This window comes from Sander lucioperca, chromosome 9, assembly GCF_008315115.2.
Source record: "Sander lucioperca isolate FBNREF2018 chromosome 9, SLUC_FBN_1.2, whole genome shotgun sequence".
NCBI classification, from domain to species: Eukaryota; Metazoa; Chordata; class Actinopteri; order Perciformes; family Percidae; genus Sander; species Sander lucioperca.
In genome coordinates this window covers 1,429,862-1,446,355 of record NC_050181.1, presented here as the reverse complement: position 1 = coordinate 1,446,355, position 16,494 = coordinate 1,429,862, and the positions used below count along the sequence as shown (strand labels likewise).

Genomic DNA, 16,494 nt, shown 5'->3' with positions numbered 1-16,494 from the left:
ACATACACACATTCTTATCAGAATACCAGCCACAATAACTGTGCAACGTTCATTACAATTGTCAAATTATAACAAAGTCTGATTACAGGTTGGATGTGGAATTTGATGGAAATCTATAATTTTATTAAAATCTAAGAATTATGATTGGAATTTGGCCCTTCAAAGGTTTGAGGTTTGAGGTGTGGTGACGGGCTCCTCCATGTAAAATGAGTCTCTAAACTTTCACCCGACTGATGAGTGAATGGGTAGTCATGACACTATCATGATTAAGTGTACAGTAGGTCACATCCAATTTTTTTTTATGATTCATTCAAGACCATACAACAAAATAATAACAAAATAGACAATAAACTAAGCCCATCATCATACTTGTCTCTGTCCAGCACAAAGCTTCCTAGGAGCCCTCCAGAAAGCTCAAGTACATTCCCCATTTTCTAGTGTAGACATCCAATCTGGAAAACCGTTTGTATGACAGGTCAAATCCAATTTTTTCAAAAAGCTGAAAGAGTTTGTATTGTTTGGCCTACAGATTTATATGTTTTAAAGACACATTTCAACTCTCATTATGTTTTATATTGCCTGGTTAGTTATTGAAACTCTCAAAGCAACAAGTCATGAATATGTGAGCAATCACACATTGTTTTAAATCTCTCACTTCCCATCACTGTGAAACTTCCTATGTAAACAGGGGAAGTAGTCAAAAAATTTACAGTTAATGTATTTATTTTACATATGGATTATTGTAGTGCCTATGCTTCCCTCATATTAAATACACATCACATTTCCATACAAATGTGTCTGTCTTATGGAGTCAACATGCAATGACACAAATCTTTGAATTTGTGACGTGTACAAATCCTCATAAGCTGACAGTTGAGTATCGTGTAACGTAATGTAAATAAGGGAGTGCAGGGCTATCTTTGGTCTTTTTCTTATGACTGAAGGGTACAGATTGCATCTATTGGAATGTTGCCTTAAAACCCTCTAAATGTCATTTTCCTTTTAAAGATATTTGCAAGTTGCAATAGATAACTGTCAATGTGATGTAAGGGCACAGAGTTTCATTAAAGGCAGCAGCGGTCAAGGTGTTGTGTGACATGGGCCTCCAGGAAGTCTTTAACTCGAGTAACTTACTGTAAAACACATTCACCCATGTTAAAAACAGGAACAGTTTAAATGCACTTATTATTACATTTATTAATGAAGATCTGTTTTAGAAAAACATGTTTTAACCCTTTTCCCTAACCTTTTGTATTTTAACCACCACAGCCAAGAGAGGGTTGTACGTGCTGCTGTATCAAGCATGCATCCATTGTATTTAACAGGTGTTTTTGCAGTGCTGACAGTGATGGCTTTTTACATCTGTGTCTTTTTATTACCGTGTTTAACATTCTTTACAGTTTTTAAAACTTTCATTCAATCTATGTGTTGAGCACTCTGTACCTTGTGTACATGCACATGCACGTGCCTGCTGTCACAATGTGCTGGTATCCTTGTAATGTTAACGGCTCTGTGTGTGTGCGTGTGTGTGTGTGTGTGTGTGTGTGTGTGTGTGTGTGTGTAGGAGTCATTGAGAGGGGAAGCGTTAGCTAAAGGAGACAAAGGAGATGTGGGAATACCTGGAGAGCCTGGTAAGACCTTTACAACAGACATCCCATTTAATGCCATTGACTTGCTCTCTCACCTAACACCTGGGTATATATATATGTTTTTTAATGGTAAATGACTGCCATATCATTCATGTCTCCTCATTTTTCTTCTCAGCACCCGGGTTTCCAGATGGAATTGTGGTGAGTACTGATTCAGCATACACTATAGAGCTAAAGCTAACGTGTCAACGAGTTAGGATTCATGTCATGTTAAAGGTGCACTGATCAATATTTTACATGAACATTGGATCAGATCATTATGTCATGTGTGAAGGGGGACGCTAGCAATGACAAACCCACCGAGAATGATCACCAGACTCTGCAGTTCCCCTCAGCTCTACCGAGCAGTTTATCGTCTCTCAGCTCATTGTCATGGCCCTTATCTTAGTATTTTGCTTCCCCCTCACTGCTCTCATCAGCTTAATTTCCAGAAACAGGCAGCTTCTTTCAGCTATAAACCACTGTATGCTACCTGCCCAGTAGCAAACAGAAGACAGACACAGTTAGAGACTAGCTGGTGAACAAATGGAGCATCTAAGGAGCCAGACATTTCCCCTTAGTAGTTGATATAGACCATGAGAGCTAAACAGGACCTACAGTTGGACTTAATTCATCAGGTGGCCAGAGCCACTAGTACAACAAATGCTATTGTTGTTCATTGTATGATTGATGTGTAAATGGGCAACTATTTGCCTACACATAATTGCACAACTAGTAATACACATAATAATATCTGCTCCCTCCAAGTGGTCAAAAAACGATAATTCATACTGCTGTTTTTGCAAGTTAGAAGTTGAAACAGCTGTATGAATGTATATGATTCTCATCCATGTTGCTAACTTGTGTGAGGCTGTATTTTTCACAAACAAGTAGGGATATAGTTTGAGAGAGAAAAAAAATCAAAGGAAGGAGTCAACATTGACAATGAAATAGGCTTCTGGATCCTCCTGAATTTGTCTTTAGATGGCGGGTGGTTGATCTTCAGTATTTGTCACTTTTTTGTGAATTTCTCAGGGTGCAAGAGGTGATCAGGGATACAAAGGTCAGAAGGGAGAGAAGGGTGACGACGGTCTGCCTGGTCCTCCAGGACTGCCTGGGAGGTCAGGACTTGTGGTAAGTTGTAATAAGTATAAGCTACATCCAGAAAATACTGTTCCACTTAGTTAGTAATTATTCAGGTATTGGAATTATGACTTGTAATCAATGCCTCGGATAACATGACATATATATATGATAATATTTGCTGAGTTTACTGCCGTTGAATATCTTTGAGGTTGCGTGTACCACAGAGTGAAAATGTTCATCTGAATAAAATAGTAAAAAGCAGTGAGAAATTACTAGATGACTATGTTCCTGTAGGGTCCAAAAGGGGAGTCGATCGTGGGTCCTCTAGGACCTGTTGGTCCTGTGGGCGAGCCTGGGGCCCCTGGGTTCGGACGACCTGGTCCCCGAGGGCCGCCTGGTCCTGCTGGACCCCCAGGACCTGCACCCGCATATGAATCGGGTATGTGAATGTGAAGGCGACAGAGAGATGGAGACCTCCGCTCATACCAATAAAAGTTATAGCTTTCATGTATTACATGTGAGTCTGACTGGAGCCCTTGTCTTGTATTTGTTAAATGTATTTCTGACGTGTTATCATCATCATCATCAGGTGTCAGTATCCCTGGCCCTCCTGGTCCTGCCGGCCCACCGGGATCTCCAGGATATGCCAATCCGGTAAGGTAGCTGCCATTTAGCAAGGCACTTTACCCTTAATCTGCTGTTTTTTCACTTGTCAAGGGCTGTCTTGTGCACTACAAGAAATATACAGTACATACTAACATTTAACATTTAATGCGTACGTTTTTATGTTTTATGTTTCATTGTATGTATTTACAATGACAATACAGTCAATTCTGGTTAATTAGTCCTAAAAATCTCAATTTGCTTTTAGAGTTTTTGTGAATTTAGTGACATTGCCTGAATTATTCTACCATAATTTGTCTTACAGTAATATTGACACTTGTTGTAAGAAATGTCCAGAACAGATGTAATTGTGTTGTAGGTATATTGATAAAATGACTATTACTAGTAAATAATGCCGGTATGATGCTGTGATTGTTGTGTATGTTCAGGTAACTATCTATAAGACGAGCCACGCTCTGAGCAGAGAGACTCACCGGGCTGCAGAGGGAACCTTCGCCTATGTGTCTGAGAAGGGAGGAGAGCTCTACATCAGAGCGCTCAACGGCTGGCGCAAGATCCAGGTGTGTGTGCGGATATGTGTATATTTGGATCAATGTATGGTCATAACCTGATAAAAATGGACTTGACTGGGGAAATCAATGTGGGATCATAGCTCTTAACCCGATTCTGTATGTGTGTCCCCCTTTCAGCTCGGAGAGTTAATCCATTCGGGACCTTCCCCTGCAGCAGCGTCTCAGACCCGACCACCAGAGTGGATTCAACCACACAGGATCCACAGCCAGGTACACACACACACACACACACACACACACACACAATACCAAATCTAATAAGACCTGTTCCTGTTGTGGTCTAAAACTGTCTGAAGTAATGCATACCTCTTTGGAAACACCTTTAAACATATACTTACATTTAAAACTACTTTACAAAAAACACTAATTCCTACTTTTGTGGAGCAGGAGCTTCAAGAGGGCAGTCGAGGATATCAGCCCAGCTATAATGTACTACCACAGACCTTCAACGCTGTACCTGGGGTGAGTGTAACAAACACACACCTACCGACACATACATACATACATGCACACATAGGTCCTTTGAACAAGGCCTGCTAGTTGTACCTTGTAGAAGACTGAAAACAAAAGGGGACTGTGCGTTTGCTGTCCTGGGTCCCAGGCTGTGGAATAGTCTTCCTCCGGGACTCAGGTCAGCAAACTGAAGACCTATCTCTTTTCTAAATGTTTTTGTGCTTGAGCCATGTGCTCTATTTTGAGTAGTGAAGCCTCTAATTGTTCTGGTGTAATGTATGTGCTGTTGTAATGTTTATGTTGTACTCAACTTGTAAAGCACTTTGTAACCTAGGGTTCGAAAGGTGCTATAAAAAACGAGAAAATACATTATTTTCTATATATATGTAATTCATAATACATTTATTATTGTTATTATAACACAAATACACATGATATACTGTATAAATAACTAATATAAATCAATTGTAATGTTGTGTTATTACTGTCTGTAATTGTAACAGCAGCTGGTCCTTCCAGCTGTAATCAAGCTTTGCATTGGCTTTGATGTTTAATTATCACAGAAAGAGCACTGGTAAACTTTCCATTGAATAAACCTCAAAAAAAGCCTAAACAATAAGTGGTATCGATATAATGACCTCACCTTGAGCATCAGAAAAAGTGATAAAAAGGCATAGTATAGGATGTCAAAAAAAGTAATAAAAAAGTGATAGTATGTCGAAAAAAGTGATAAAAAAAAGTCATAGTATAGTATGTCGGAAAAAGTGTTAAAAAAGTCATGGTATAGTATGTCGAAAAAAGTGAAAAAAGTCATAGTATGGCATGTCGAAAAAGGTGATAAAAAAAAGTCATAGTCATGTTGAAAAAGGGATTAAAATCATATTACAGCATGTCAAAGAAAGTGGAAAAAGAGTCATAGTATAGTATGGCAAAAAGTGCATTTATCTCTCCAAATTAACAGGTTGGGAAAGAGACTGACAGAAAGACAACTTTTCTCTACATCTATTGTTATTCCTCAAGCATAGTTCTTGAAACTAATTCATCCTGCAGGATTCAAACACTGAACCTTCTGGCTTCCAAACATTCTCTTATCACGCTAAGCTATCCAACCTGACACACAAATCAGGGTTTGGGCACATTTGTCTCTTCACTTAGTAAATTAGACCCCAAAACTTACCAAAACATATAAGATTTGAACACTTAACCTTCTGTCTTCCAATCATACTCTTGAACATCATTCTGTGTTGCAGAAGACTTAAAGCGTAACTCTCGCCAAAATGCAACCTAGAGTCTTTTTGTGAATGTACCCGAGTCAAACTTTCGTTTAAAAGCATATTTAGGACGGAAGCGCCACTTTTAAGATTTACCGTATTTTCGTTTTTCGGTCAAATGGCCTTTTGAATGGGAGTGCTAGGGGCACTTTTATGCTAGCCTCAAAATAGCTATTTTTAAAACACTAAGAAGGCTCGACACAACATAATACTTTGCTCCAAGTATCACCATGTCTACACATGAACTCGAACTCGAACATTGAGAACATTGTTTGTGTACCCAGAGTTTACTAAAAAGAGAGGTTTTGAACAACTCACCGTAGCTCTTGTTGTTTCCGGCTGCTACCACCTCGGCAGTCAAAACAAGTCGATATCAAAACAAGCAGCCACAGATTTAGTATATCCCTTGTGCACCGGTGTAGTTAAGGTGTAGAGTCCCTGGTGATACTTGGAGCAAAGTATTATGTTGTGTCGAGCCTTCTTAGTGTTTTAAAAATAGCTATTTTGAGGCTAGCATAAAAGTGCCCCTAGCACTCCCATTCAAAAGGCCATTTGACCAAAAAACAAAAATACGGTACATCTTAGAAGTGTCGCTTCCGTCCTAAATATGCTTTTAAACTAAAGTTTGACTCGGGTATATTCACAAAAAGACCTTAGGTTGCATTTTGGCAAGAGTTACGCTTTAAAACTAGCGATTGAGACCATAAACTCATTATGAAAATGTTTACTGAGGTAATAAATCAAGTAAGAAGTGGGTCACTTTCTCATAGACTTCTACAGAAACCGACCTCCTTTTGCAACCGCACGTGTCGCCTTCTGCTGGAATTTAGAGAGAATGCAGGTTTAAGGCACTTCCGCATTTGCAGCACTTTGCTGAACCGGATGCATTGTCCATTAATATTAACAGTCTATAATCCACCACCATACTTTGGTCCGTATGGGAACTTGAACCAGAAACCTCCGGTCCCCAACCCAACTCCTTACTGACTGAGCTACTGTCGAAAAAAGCGCTGCAAAAGTCATAGTATAGTATGTCGTAAAAAGTGATAAAAAAGTCATAGTATAACATGTCGAAAAAAGTCATAGTATAGCATATCGAAAAAAAGTGATAAAAAAGTCATAGTATAGTATGTCGAAAAAATTCATAGCATAGTATATCAAAAAAGTGATAAAAAAGTCATAGTATAGTATGCTGAAAAAAGTGATAAAAAAGTCATAGTATAGTATGCTGAAAAAAGTGATAAAAAAGTCATAGTCATGTTAAAAAAGTTATAAAAATGTCATAGTATAGTATGTCGTAAAAAGTGATAAAAAAGTCATAGTATAACATGTCGAAAAAAGTCATAGTATAGCATATCGAAAAAAAAGTGATAAAAAAAAAAAGTCATGAAAAAAAAGTGATAAAAATGTCATAGTATAGTATGTCATAAAAAGTGATAAAAAAGTCATACATGTTTATAAAAGTAATAAAAAAGTAATAGTATAGTATGTCATGAAAAGTGATTAAAAAGTCATAGTATAGTATGCTAAAAAAAGTAATAAAAAAGTCATAGTCATGTTAAAAAAGTTATAAAAATGTCATAGTATAGTATGTCGAAAAAAAGTGATAAAAAAGGTCATAGTATAGTATGTCAAAAAAAAGTGGAAAAATGTCATAGTATAGTATGTCAAAAAAAGTGATAAAAAAGTCATAGTATAGTATGTAGAAAAAAAGTGATAAAAAAGTCATAGTCATGAAAAAAAAGTGATAAAAATGTCATAGTATAGTATGTCGAAAAAAGTGATAAAAAAAGTCATACATGTTTATAAAAGTAATAGTATAGTATGTCATAAAAAGTGATTAAAAAGTCATAGTATAGTATGCTGAAAAAAGTGATAAAAAAGTCATAGTCATGTTAAAAAAGTTGTAAAAAAGTCATAGTATAGTATGTCGAAAAAAGTGATAAAAAAAAAGTCATACATGTTTATAAAAGTAATAAAAAAGTAATAGTATAGTATGTCATAAAAAGTGAAAAAGTCATAGTATAGTATGCTGAAAAAAGTGATAAAAAAGTCATAGTCATGTTAAAAAAGTTATAAAAATGTCATAGTATAGTATGTCGAAAAAAGTGATTAAAAAAAGTCATAGTATAGTATGTCTAAGCAGGTCATAGTATGGCATGTTGAAAAAGTGATAAAAAAAAAGTCATAGTATAGTATGTCAAAAAAAAGTGGAAAAAAGTCATAGTATAGTATGTCGAAAAAAGTGATAAAAAAAAGTCATACATGTTTATAAAAGTAATAAAAAAGTAATAGTATAGTATGTCATAAAAAGTGATTAAAAAAAAGTCACAATATAACATGTCGAAAAAAGTAATGAAAAAGTCATAGTATAGTACGTCGGAAAAGTGATAAAAAAGTCATTGTATAACATGTCGAAAAAAAAGTGGGAAAAGAGTCATGTCAAAAAGTGCATTTATCTCTCCAAAACAAGAGGTTGGGAAAGAGAGTGACAGGAACCCAACTTTTCCCTACATCTATTTGTATTCTTCATTCCTGTAACATGGGTCTTGAAAAGTATTGCACCCTATAGAATTTGAACAGTCAACCTTCAATCTCCCAACCACTGTCTTATCAAGCTATCCAACCTGACAGAAAAGTTGTGTTTTTGACACATTTGTCTCTTTCCCTTAGTATATTGAACCTCAAAACTTACCCAAACATGTAAGATTCAAACACTCAACCTTCTGTCTCTTAATCATAGTCTTAGCTTCCTTCTGTCCTCCAATCATTCGCTTATCAATTTAAGCTATCTGACCTCACATAGAAGTTGGGTTTTTGGCATATTTGTCTCTTTCGCTTAGTGTATTGGATCTCAAAACTTACTAAAACATATTTTTGGATTTGAACACCCAACCTTCTGTCTTCCAATCCTCCTCTTATCACTCTAAGCTACCTGACCTGTTGAAAGAATTTATGATTTTTGTATATTTGTCTCTTTCGGTTCGTATATTTGCCCTCAAAACACCAAGTCACAGTATAGTATGTCAAAAAAGTGATAAAAAAGTCATAGTATAGCATGTTGAAAAAAAGTGGGAAAAGTCATAGTATAGTAAGTCAAAAAGTGCATTTATGTCTGCAAAACAACAGGTTGGGATAGAGACTGACAGGAACACATCTTTTCTCTATCTCTATATGTATTCTTCATTTCTGTAACATAGGTCTTTACACTAATTGAACCCTTTGGGATTTGAACACTGAACCCTCTGTCTTCGAATCAGTTTTTTATCTCCCTAAGCTAACTGATCTGATCGAACCACTAAAAAGTGATAAAAGAGGTCATAGTAAAGTATGTAGAAAAAAAGTGATTAAAAAAAGTCATAGTATAGTATGTCGAAAAAAGTGATGAAAAAGTCATAGTATAGTATATGTCCTCTAATCATTCTCTTATCACTCTAAGCTATCTGACCTCACACAAAAGTTAAGGTTTTGGCATATTTGTCTCTTTCACTTAGTGTATTGGATGTCAAAACTTCCTGAAACATGTAAGATTTCAACACTCAGTCTTCCAGTCATAATCGTATCACCCTAAGCTAACTGACCTGACACAAAGTTAATGTTTTTGTAAAATAGTCACATTAACTTTGTGTCATAGTATCGCATGTTGAAAAAGTCATAGTATAGGATGTCAAAAAAAGTGACATAAAAGACATAGTATAGCATGTCGCAAAAAGTGATAAAAAATTCATATATGTATGTCAAAACAAGTCATTGTACAGTATGTTGAAAAAAGTCTTAAAAAAGTCATTGTATATTATGTTGAAAATAATCATAGTAGGGCTGGACGATTAATCGAAAATGTATCGAAAATCGAAATTCTGAAGCTGTTATCGATGTATTATTCCCATGGCGATAATTTAGATAATTTTTATTAAACTAAAACGTGACTTTTTTCACAAGACATTTTCATTTCAAGAAATGTGTGCTTTCATTTTCAATTGTATACATTCATATGCAAGTCATAGTATAGTATGTTGAATAAAAGGGATAAAAAAAAAAATCGAAAAAGTGAAGTATAGTATGTCAAAAATAGTCATAGTAAAGCATGTCGAAACAGGTCATAAAAAAGTCATAGTATAGTATGTCAAAGAAAGTCTGGAAGAACATGCAAACTCCACACAAAAAGTCTAAAAATAGCTAAATCATTTTGTAATACCTGAAGGTTTTGTGAATAGTTTAAAGCTGGAATGACTGACTGGATTTTCTCTTTCCCAGCTCCATCTGGTAGCACTGAACACCCCGCTGAAAGGGGACATGCATGGCATTCGCGGGGCAGACTTCCAGTGCTACCAGCAGGCCCGCTCCATGGGGCTAACAGCCACTTACAGGGCCTTCCTGTCCTCACACCTCCAGGACCTGGCAACCATCGTGAGGAAGGTGGATCGCAATGACATGCCTGTAGTGAACCTCAGGGTGAGGAGAAATTTCAGAATCTCAGACATGATTCTTATGCAATATGTTTTTCATTTCTTGGGGTTAAGGCATGTCACCCACTGTGTTCCTGCAGGTTCAAAGTTACACTGAGCAATCGTAATAGATGATTTGTTTATTGTTGACATCATTCATCCTCCTCTCCTCTCCTCTCCTCTCCTCTCCTCTCCTCTCCTCTCCTCTCCATTGGATTTGTTTATTTTTGGTCCAAAATACAGTAAGAAAAAAGAGACTCACATTTTATTTAACTTTCTGTCTGCGTCTGCAATGTTGGCCATCTAGCTAACACGCAGGAACTGTGCTCAGGGTGCTGGAAGTGTAGAGCCATGCCGGTTCCAGAAGGACTGGTCAAGGCCCAATTGAGGGTGGAACATTGCTATTACCAGATGACGGACAATTTGCTGGATTTCAGTCGTTTGTGGGCTGTAGGGGGCTGTTATATGCTCTGTGGGGGAGGATGGAGAGTTGCTGGTTTATTTTTGAGCACATTTCTATTTGTTTGACAGGTTTTGTAGATTTTTGTGATTGTGATTCTTCTCTGAAAATGGTCCAATAAAGGGACTATGAAAACCAAACCAAACCTCTCCTCTCCTTTTTCTCTCAGGGTGAAGTGTTGTTCAGTAGTTGGATGTCCATCTTCTCTGGGAATGGAGGCACATTTGACCCCTCCACACCCATCTACTCCTTTGACGGACGCAACGTGATGACGGACTCAGCATGGTAAGTGTGTATGACTTGTGTATGACTTTACCAATCATTGGCCTCCATGTGTGCCAGATGTAGAGGAAAAGAGACCAGCCAATGTGTTGCATTAGCCTGACAAGCTAACAGTGTCAGCAATGGATGACATAAAGACAAAATATAGCTTCAGATTTTGGGTTTTGATCTCAAATCAGGTAATACCATTTTGGTTCAGAATGCCTGAATAACACAGGCATGGAACAGGATAAGTTTTAGACCTTTGCAAAATTCTATGGGCAAATTAGAATTTCCATTGACCTGACCTGCATGCCTTTAGACCTTGGGAGGAGCACTTGGAGACACACAGACACAGGGAGGAATATGCAAACTCCACACAGAAGCTCTTCTTGCTGTGAAGCAACAGTGTTAACCACTGAGGAAACAGGAAGCTAGCCTGGCTCCGCCCTCCTACGTACTTGTGCTCAATTTTCATTTCCCTTCAGTACTACGTCTGGGTTTGCGGTATATTCGTGGGTTTTCTCCGGTCAAATCTTTACCGGTCTAATCAGCGAACAGAGGGAGTGGCTGAGAACGATGACGTTGAGGTCGTGCGCTAGTTTGAGTTGTAGTTCCGGCTGCGGAGAAAGATGCGAGCGAAGCCATTCGGTCCGTTGTGGCAACGCTGCCGAATATCCAGAAGTTAAAGCCCGAGCAAGAACAATCTTTGCTGAGTTGTGTTGGTGGCCATGATGTTGTGGCTCTCCTCCCCCGTGGAGTTCAGGAAAAGTTTGATTTTCCAGCTCGCTCCGTTAGTGGTGAAGGAGTTGGCTAAGGCGAATGCTAGCGATGCTAAGCCGACGTCACAACCAAACGTTAGCGATTGGTTATGGCAGATCCAGAGTGGCTCTGGGCAGATCCAATAGTTTTAAACTTCAACAAAGTACCCGCCTTCAAGGAAGTTAACACTTGTCAATGGAGAGAGGCCAGACTCTCTGTACAAATGAAATGTACCAGAGTCTGGTAGGACCAGGCTAACAGGAAGCAACTTCATCACTTAAATGTGTCTCTTTTTTATTTTTTTAATCTACCTAGCTCTCATTCTGATTTAGCACAGTGGCAGCCCATAACTTCACTCACTACGTCTCTCCACCTCTTCCCCCAGGCCAGAGAAGCTGGTATGGCACGGCTCCAATACGGTGGGCATCCGTGTGACCACTAACTACTGCGAGGCGTGGAGGACGGCTGATGTGGCGGTGACGGGCCAAGCTGCGCTGCTGCAGACAGGACGACTGTTGGGACAACACACCCGCTCCTGCTCCAACCACTACATAGTGCTGTGTATAGAGAACACATATGTGGGGAACACGCATCAAAGGAGGCCCTGAGGAGACCGAGGAAACACGCACACTCGCTCACATTAACACACATGCAGGCGTGCTGAAAGTGCAAGAGTAGAACATGTGACACAGTGCACGTACATTTTCATTCGAATGGGAAACACATGCAGGCACATTATGATGACAAATCACTGCATAGAACTTACTTTCAAGTACATAGACAAAAGGCACTTTTGTTTATACATGCAGAAAAAATACACACGTTATATGCAAAAAGCATGCGCCTACACTCGAGCACAGAACAGTGAACACATGCAACGTGCACACACATTTGAGTTCCTTTCACTTTGTTTAGTTTCATCTTTAGCGCCAATGTGTAATCCAACACTTTATCATGTTGCCATGCATCCATCCTAGTCAAATTTCTTATTATTTATATTCACTATGAATATGTAACAGCACAGAATCATCACACAGGACATGTACAGTATGTGTTGTTGAAGTGAGAGATGACTCTGGATATCAGGGACTGACACAAGCTGATCTGATCATTCCCCTCATCTGCAAATCTGTTCTACTTTACATTTTTGCTGATCATTTTCAAATGTATGTCATAGTCTTAGATTTTTTTTCTTAATATTTTTCCTACAGTTCGATGCAGCCATTGGTTTCCATCCATTTCCCCACAGTATCAAGTCTGCATTATAGTTATTTTCAGTGTAATGTTACTGTTGCATGGTGATGCAGATTAGGTGTGGATTGTTTTTTTAAGGCCAGACCCTACAGGCAAAAACATTTATTTTTATTTTAATTTTAAAGTTGTTGGGCTATTTTTCTTCCATAACCTGTTTTCTTTTAGACTAGTGGAAAGAAATACACAATTAGCTGTTTATTTTACTAAATTGTGTCTGCAGATGTTTTTCAGAAGGGTGTATAGGTCGTTTTCTCAAAAACAAATTCTCATACTCATGTTTATATCACATTTTATTTAAAAAAACATGGCAAACATGTATTTTTGTGAGTGATAAAAAGAGAGGGAAAATTCCCTCTGTAAAACCCTTTGACTCTAATATGTCAACAAAATGAAACAAGAATTTTGAACCTGGCTTTGTCCAATGTTTAGATTTCTGTTCTGGAATTATGGATTTATGCAAATGAGCGCATATTTCATTATATAATGCATCATTTGCATAATTATTTAAACATAACTTGTAATACAAAAACAATCCCGTCTTAATGTAAGTAATCAACTCGGGAAGTTTCATGATACTTATTAGTCCAAATGTGTACCCTATTCATTACCTCAGAACAATAACAAATTCTGACAAAAGTAAAGCAGACTTGATGTTCACTGTGATGAATTAAACACCACACAACAAATCAGCCAAATTATTTTAATGGAGGGAAAGAGATACAAACTGGCTGTTTAGAACAGTAAAACATACATTAAAATGTCTTAAACAAACAGCAAAATGGTTAGCTTGGATGTGAAATATACAGGAGGATTTTTGATTAGTAGTAAATGGGACTATGGAAGTTTGAGTAAATATGGCCCATTTACAAATTTCAACCTCATTTCCGAACAGAGTGTTGTAGTTTGGCCCTAAGTCTTGTGTATCAAAGCTAGCTGTTGTATTTAGACAGCTGAACAGACGTACAGTTTTCAGGCTATGCAGGAAAATACGATAATCAGGTGTGTGTGTGTGTGTGTGTGTGTGTGTGTGTCATTTAGAATGGTGATTTCTAGGCAAGGGATGAGGCTGGCAACATTTTATATTTCTGATATTGTCAACAAACCTAGTGAAAAGACCAAAAACAGCTGGTCACTGTAGTTTTTGGCGAACACCAATTAAACAGGAGGAAATAGAGTTTCTGTTTGGGACTATTTTCAGTGGTGGATTACAGTTTTTCTTGATTGCTTTGACACAGCAGTCAACTCAAACTCCACATTTTTCAAAACAGTTAACACACAGGCTGAAACAGTGGCACTCATGGTCAAAATGACACATTTTGTTTGCAAAAGGCTCTAACCGTGTCAAAACATTTAAAATATGCAACAAAAGAAAATTTTGCCTTCAAACAACACAACTTGCAAACAAGTGTATGAGCTCTTCCAATCAACCATTACACAGTGGACAACAAAATACAAAATACAGCACTCAGTGCGAATCAGTGCACCATTGCTTGTCACTGTAGCCTATTACTGTACGTAGCTTTCATGCCAGTGCCATTTGTTGTCAAATTTGCCTTCTTGCAAAGAATTGGATCCAGAATCAGAAATGCTTTGATGCAAATTTTATTGATTCCATTGATTCTTATTTCAAACTGTGGCTAAAAACTGAAATACTGTAAATATTACACAAAATACATGTAAACCAAAATAATTTCTATTAGAGTATAAGAAATTAAGAAAATAAAAATAAAATCTATTACAGTAAAGTATAAACATCTATTACTGTAGAGTATAAGAAATAGCCACTATTGATACTCTCTTCTGTCTTAGACCTCTTCCATCCATGTTGGCAAAGAACAACACAGACGCTGCACCTTTAAGGCCTGCAGACTGATTGCTAATTGAAGATTTGTGTGAAGGAGTGTCAAACAGGTGCTTCAGTGATTTCATACTGATCTAGATAGTTTCTAATAGTTAGGAACAGATGGTCTCTGTTTGGTTACCATAGCTAAAACAATGGAGTTTGGACTGCTTGAATGACATCCGTGTTAACTGTTCTGCAAAAGGGTGGGGAAAATGTGTCAATCCAATGAGAAAGGGTTAACACATTTGCAAGAGGTGTCTTCTGCTCTGCTGAGACAGTGATGATGAAAACCGAGTGGATTGGAAGCAGGTCAAAGCAATCAAGAAAAACTGTAATAAACATTTGGTGCATCAGCAGAACGACGTATGTGTGATTGAGTCAAAATGAACTACAGTGTGTGTTCATGGTAATGAAGGAACATGTGAGCAACAGTGTGGCTCATTGATGTGTTTTTAATAGTTTTTGGACAACAATGAAGCTCAATGGCACAGAGGAAAAATATATAGCAGGCTTTACACACACATATACACACATAATAATAATAATTATAATAAGAATAGTTATTAGCAGGATCAGTTCATTGTTGGTTTTGGTCTTTAAATGGGATTTGTTAACAAAAGTATGAGCACAATGTGAACCATTTGGAATACATACTGTACACAGGTAATGAGATCTTTCTTTTGTCAGATGTTTTATTTGAGTGACCCTTTAATGTCTGACATCAGTGTCCATGTCTTACTGTCATATTTTAGATGTAAATAGACTGTAGGTAAATGACTGCCTCATAGCAAAGTCAACCAATCACAGCATCACTTATATTACCTCCATTTTTTTTTTCAGGCCACTGAACAGCCCAAAAAAACAACAACAAAAAAAACTGCCTGGAGTTAACCAAAAACATTTGACCACTAAAGTCTTCTCTCTAACTGTTGAAGCTACAGATATTAAACAAATATTAAAGAGAGTCTAAACAATTTTTTTTTTTTAAATGAACCAACCCATGTTAACCAAGAACCTTAGGCTACAAATGCAGGAGAGTACACAGATAATATCAAATGCTTAATTCGTAAGCGTAGTATGGCGCCCCCCTCCTGAAAACTTGTTGACTCGCCAGCTTTGTTTACATTATGTTGTATCAGTTTAATACATCATTAATTGGCATCCCATAATCCAATGTTAAGTCCAAATCAGGACAATTTCTTTCCTGTTTTCTGCTGAACTTTAGTCCTGCTACTTCATAAATGATATGAACTAGTTTCAACATTAACATCAGTGCTTTACTGTTAGTATTAGAGTTCAAAAATCAAAGTGTGATTTGTATTAATTTATACAGTAGCAGGGCACAGTGTGAACATCTAGCCAGTTCATTTTCAAATTTGGATGAAGTTGGAACATGTGTATATATATATGTGTTGTTATTGTCAAGATGTTTTTGTTTTTTTTTACTCTGTAGAGGTAGATTTTGTATGATGCACACTAAATGATTTAAGATTTTTCTCTCACCAAACGTTGATTGAGATGTAGTTCCAGATGATTATAGGCCTGCCTGGCTGATGAAATGTTTTGATAAGAAGTGGTAGTTTTCCTGATGTCTGATTATACTTAGTGTTTAAACAAAACTTGAGCTTCTAAGGAAAGATTAACGTTTGTACTGACTGACTGGTGCTCACTGAATAAATGTCTTTTTTTTTTATGTGGTGAATCCTTCAGTGCCCTTCACTCTATGTCTATCAAAACCTGTAAATATTATTCTCAGGTTTTGCTTTTCATTTTCTGTTTAAAATTACACGTTGACATCTACCAGGCACATATGAAAACACTCTTAAAGGACCAGT

At 37.3% G+C, this 16,494-nt stretch overlaps 1 protein-coding gene across 5 annotated transcripts in view; it reads left to right on the top strand.

Moving 5' to 3' along the window:
• Positions 1–13,483, top strand: part of col15a1b (collagen, type XV, alpha 1b) — a 60,480-nt gene extending 46,997 nt beyond the window's left edge. For all 5 annotated transcript variants that reach the window (XM_031287764.2, XM_031287748.2, XM_031287740.2 and 2 more), the window contains 11 exons: positions 1,565–1,631; positions 1,765–1,790; positions 2,664–2,762; positions 3,009–3,153; positions 3,304–3,368; positions 3,767–3,898; positions 4,028–4,120; positions 4,298–4,372; positions 9,889–10,086; positions 10,709–10,824; positions 11,948–13,483. In XM_031287764.2, the coding sequence (XP_031143624.1) occupies positions 1,565–1,631; positions 1,765–1,790; positions 2,664–2,762; positions 3,009–3,153; positions 3,304–3,368; positions 3,767–3,898; positions 4,028–4,120; positions 4,298–4,372; positions 9,889–10,086; positions 10,709–10,824; positions 11,948–12,170 (1,239 nt within the window). In that variant the 3' untranslated portion in view covers positions 12,171–13,483. The remainder of the gene's footprint in view (positions 1–1,564; positions 1,632–1,764; positions 1,791–2,663; positions 2,763–3,008; positions 3,154–3,303; positions 3,369–3,766; positions 3,899–4,027; positions 4,121–4,297; positions 4,373–9,888; positions 10,087–10,708; positions 10,825–11,947) is intronic.
• Positions 13,484–16,494: the final 3,011 nt, after the last annotated feature.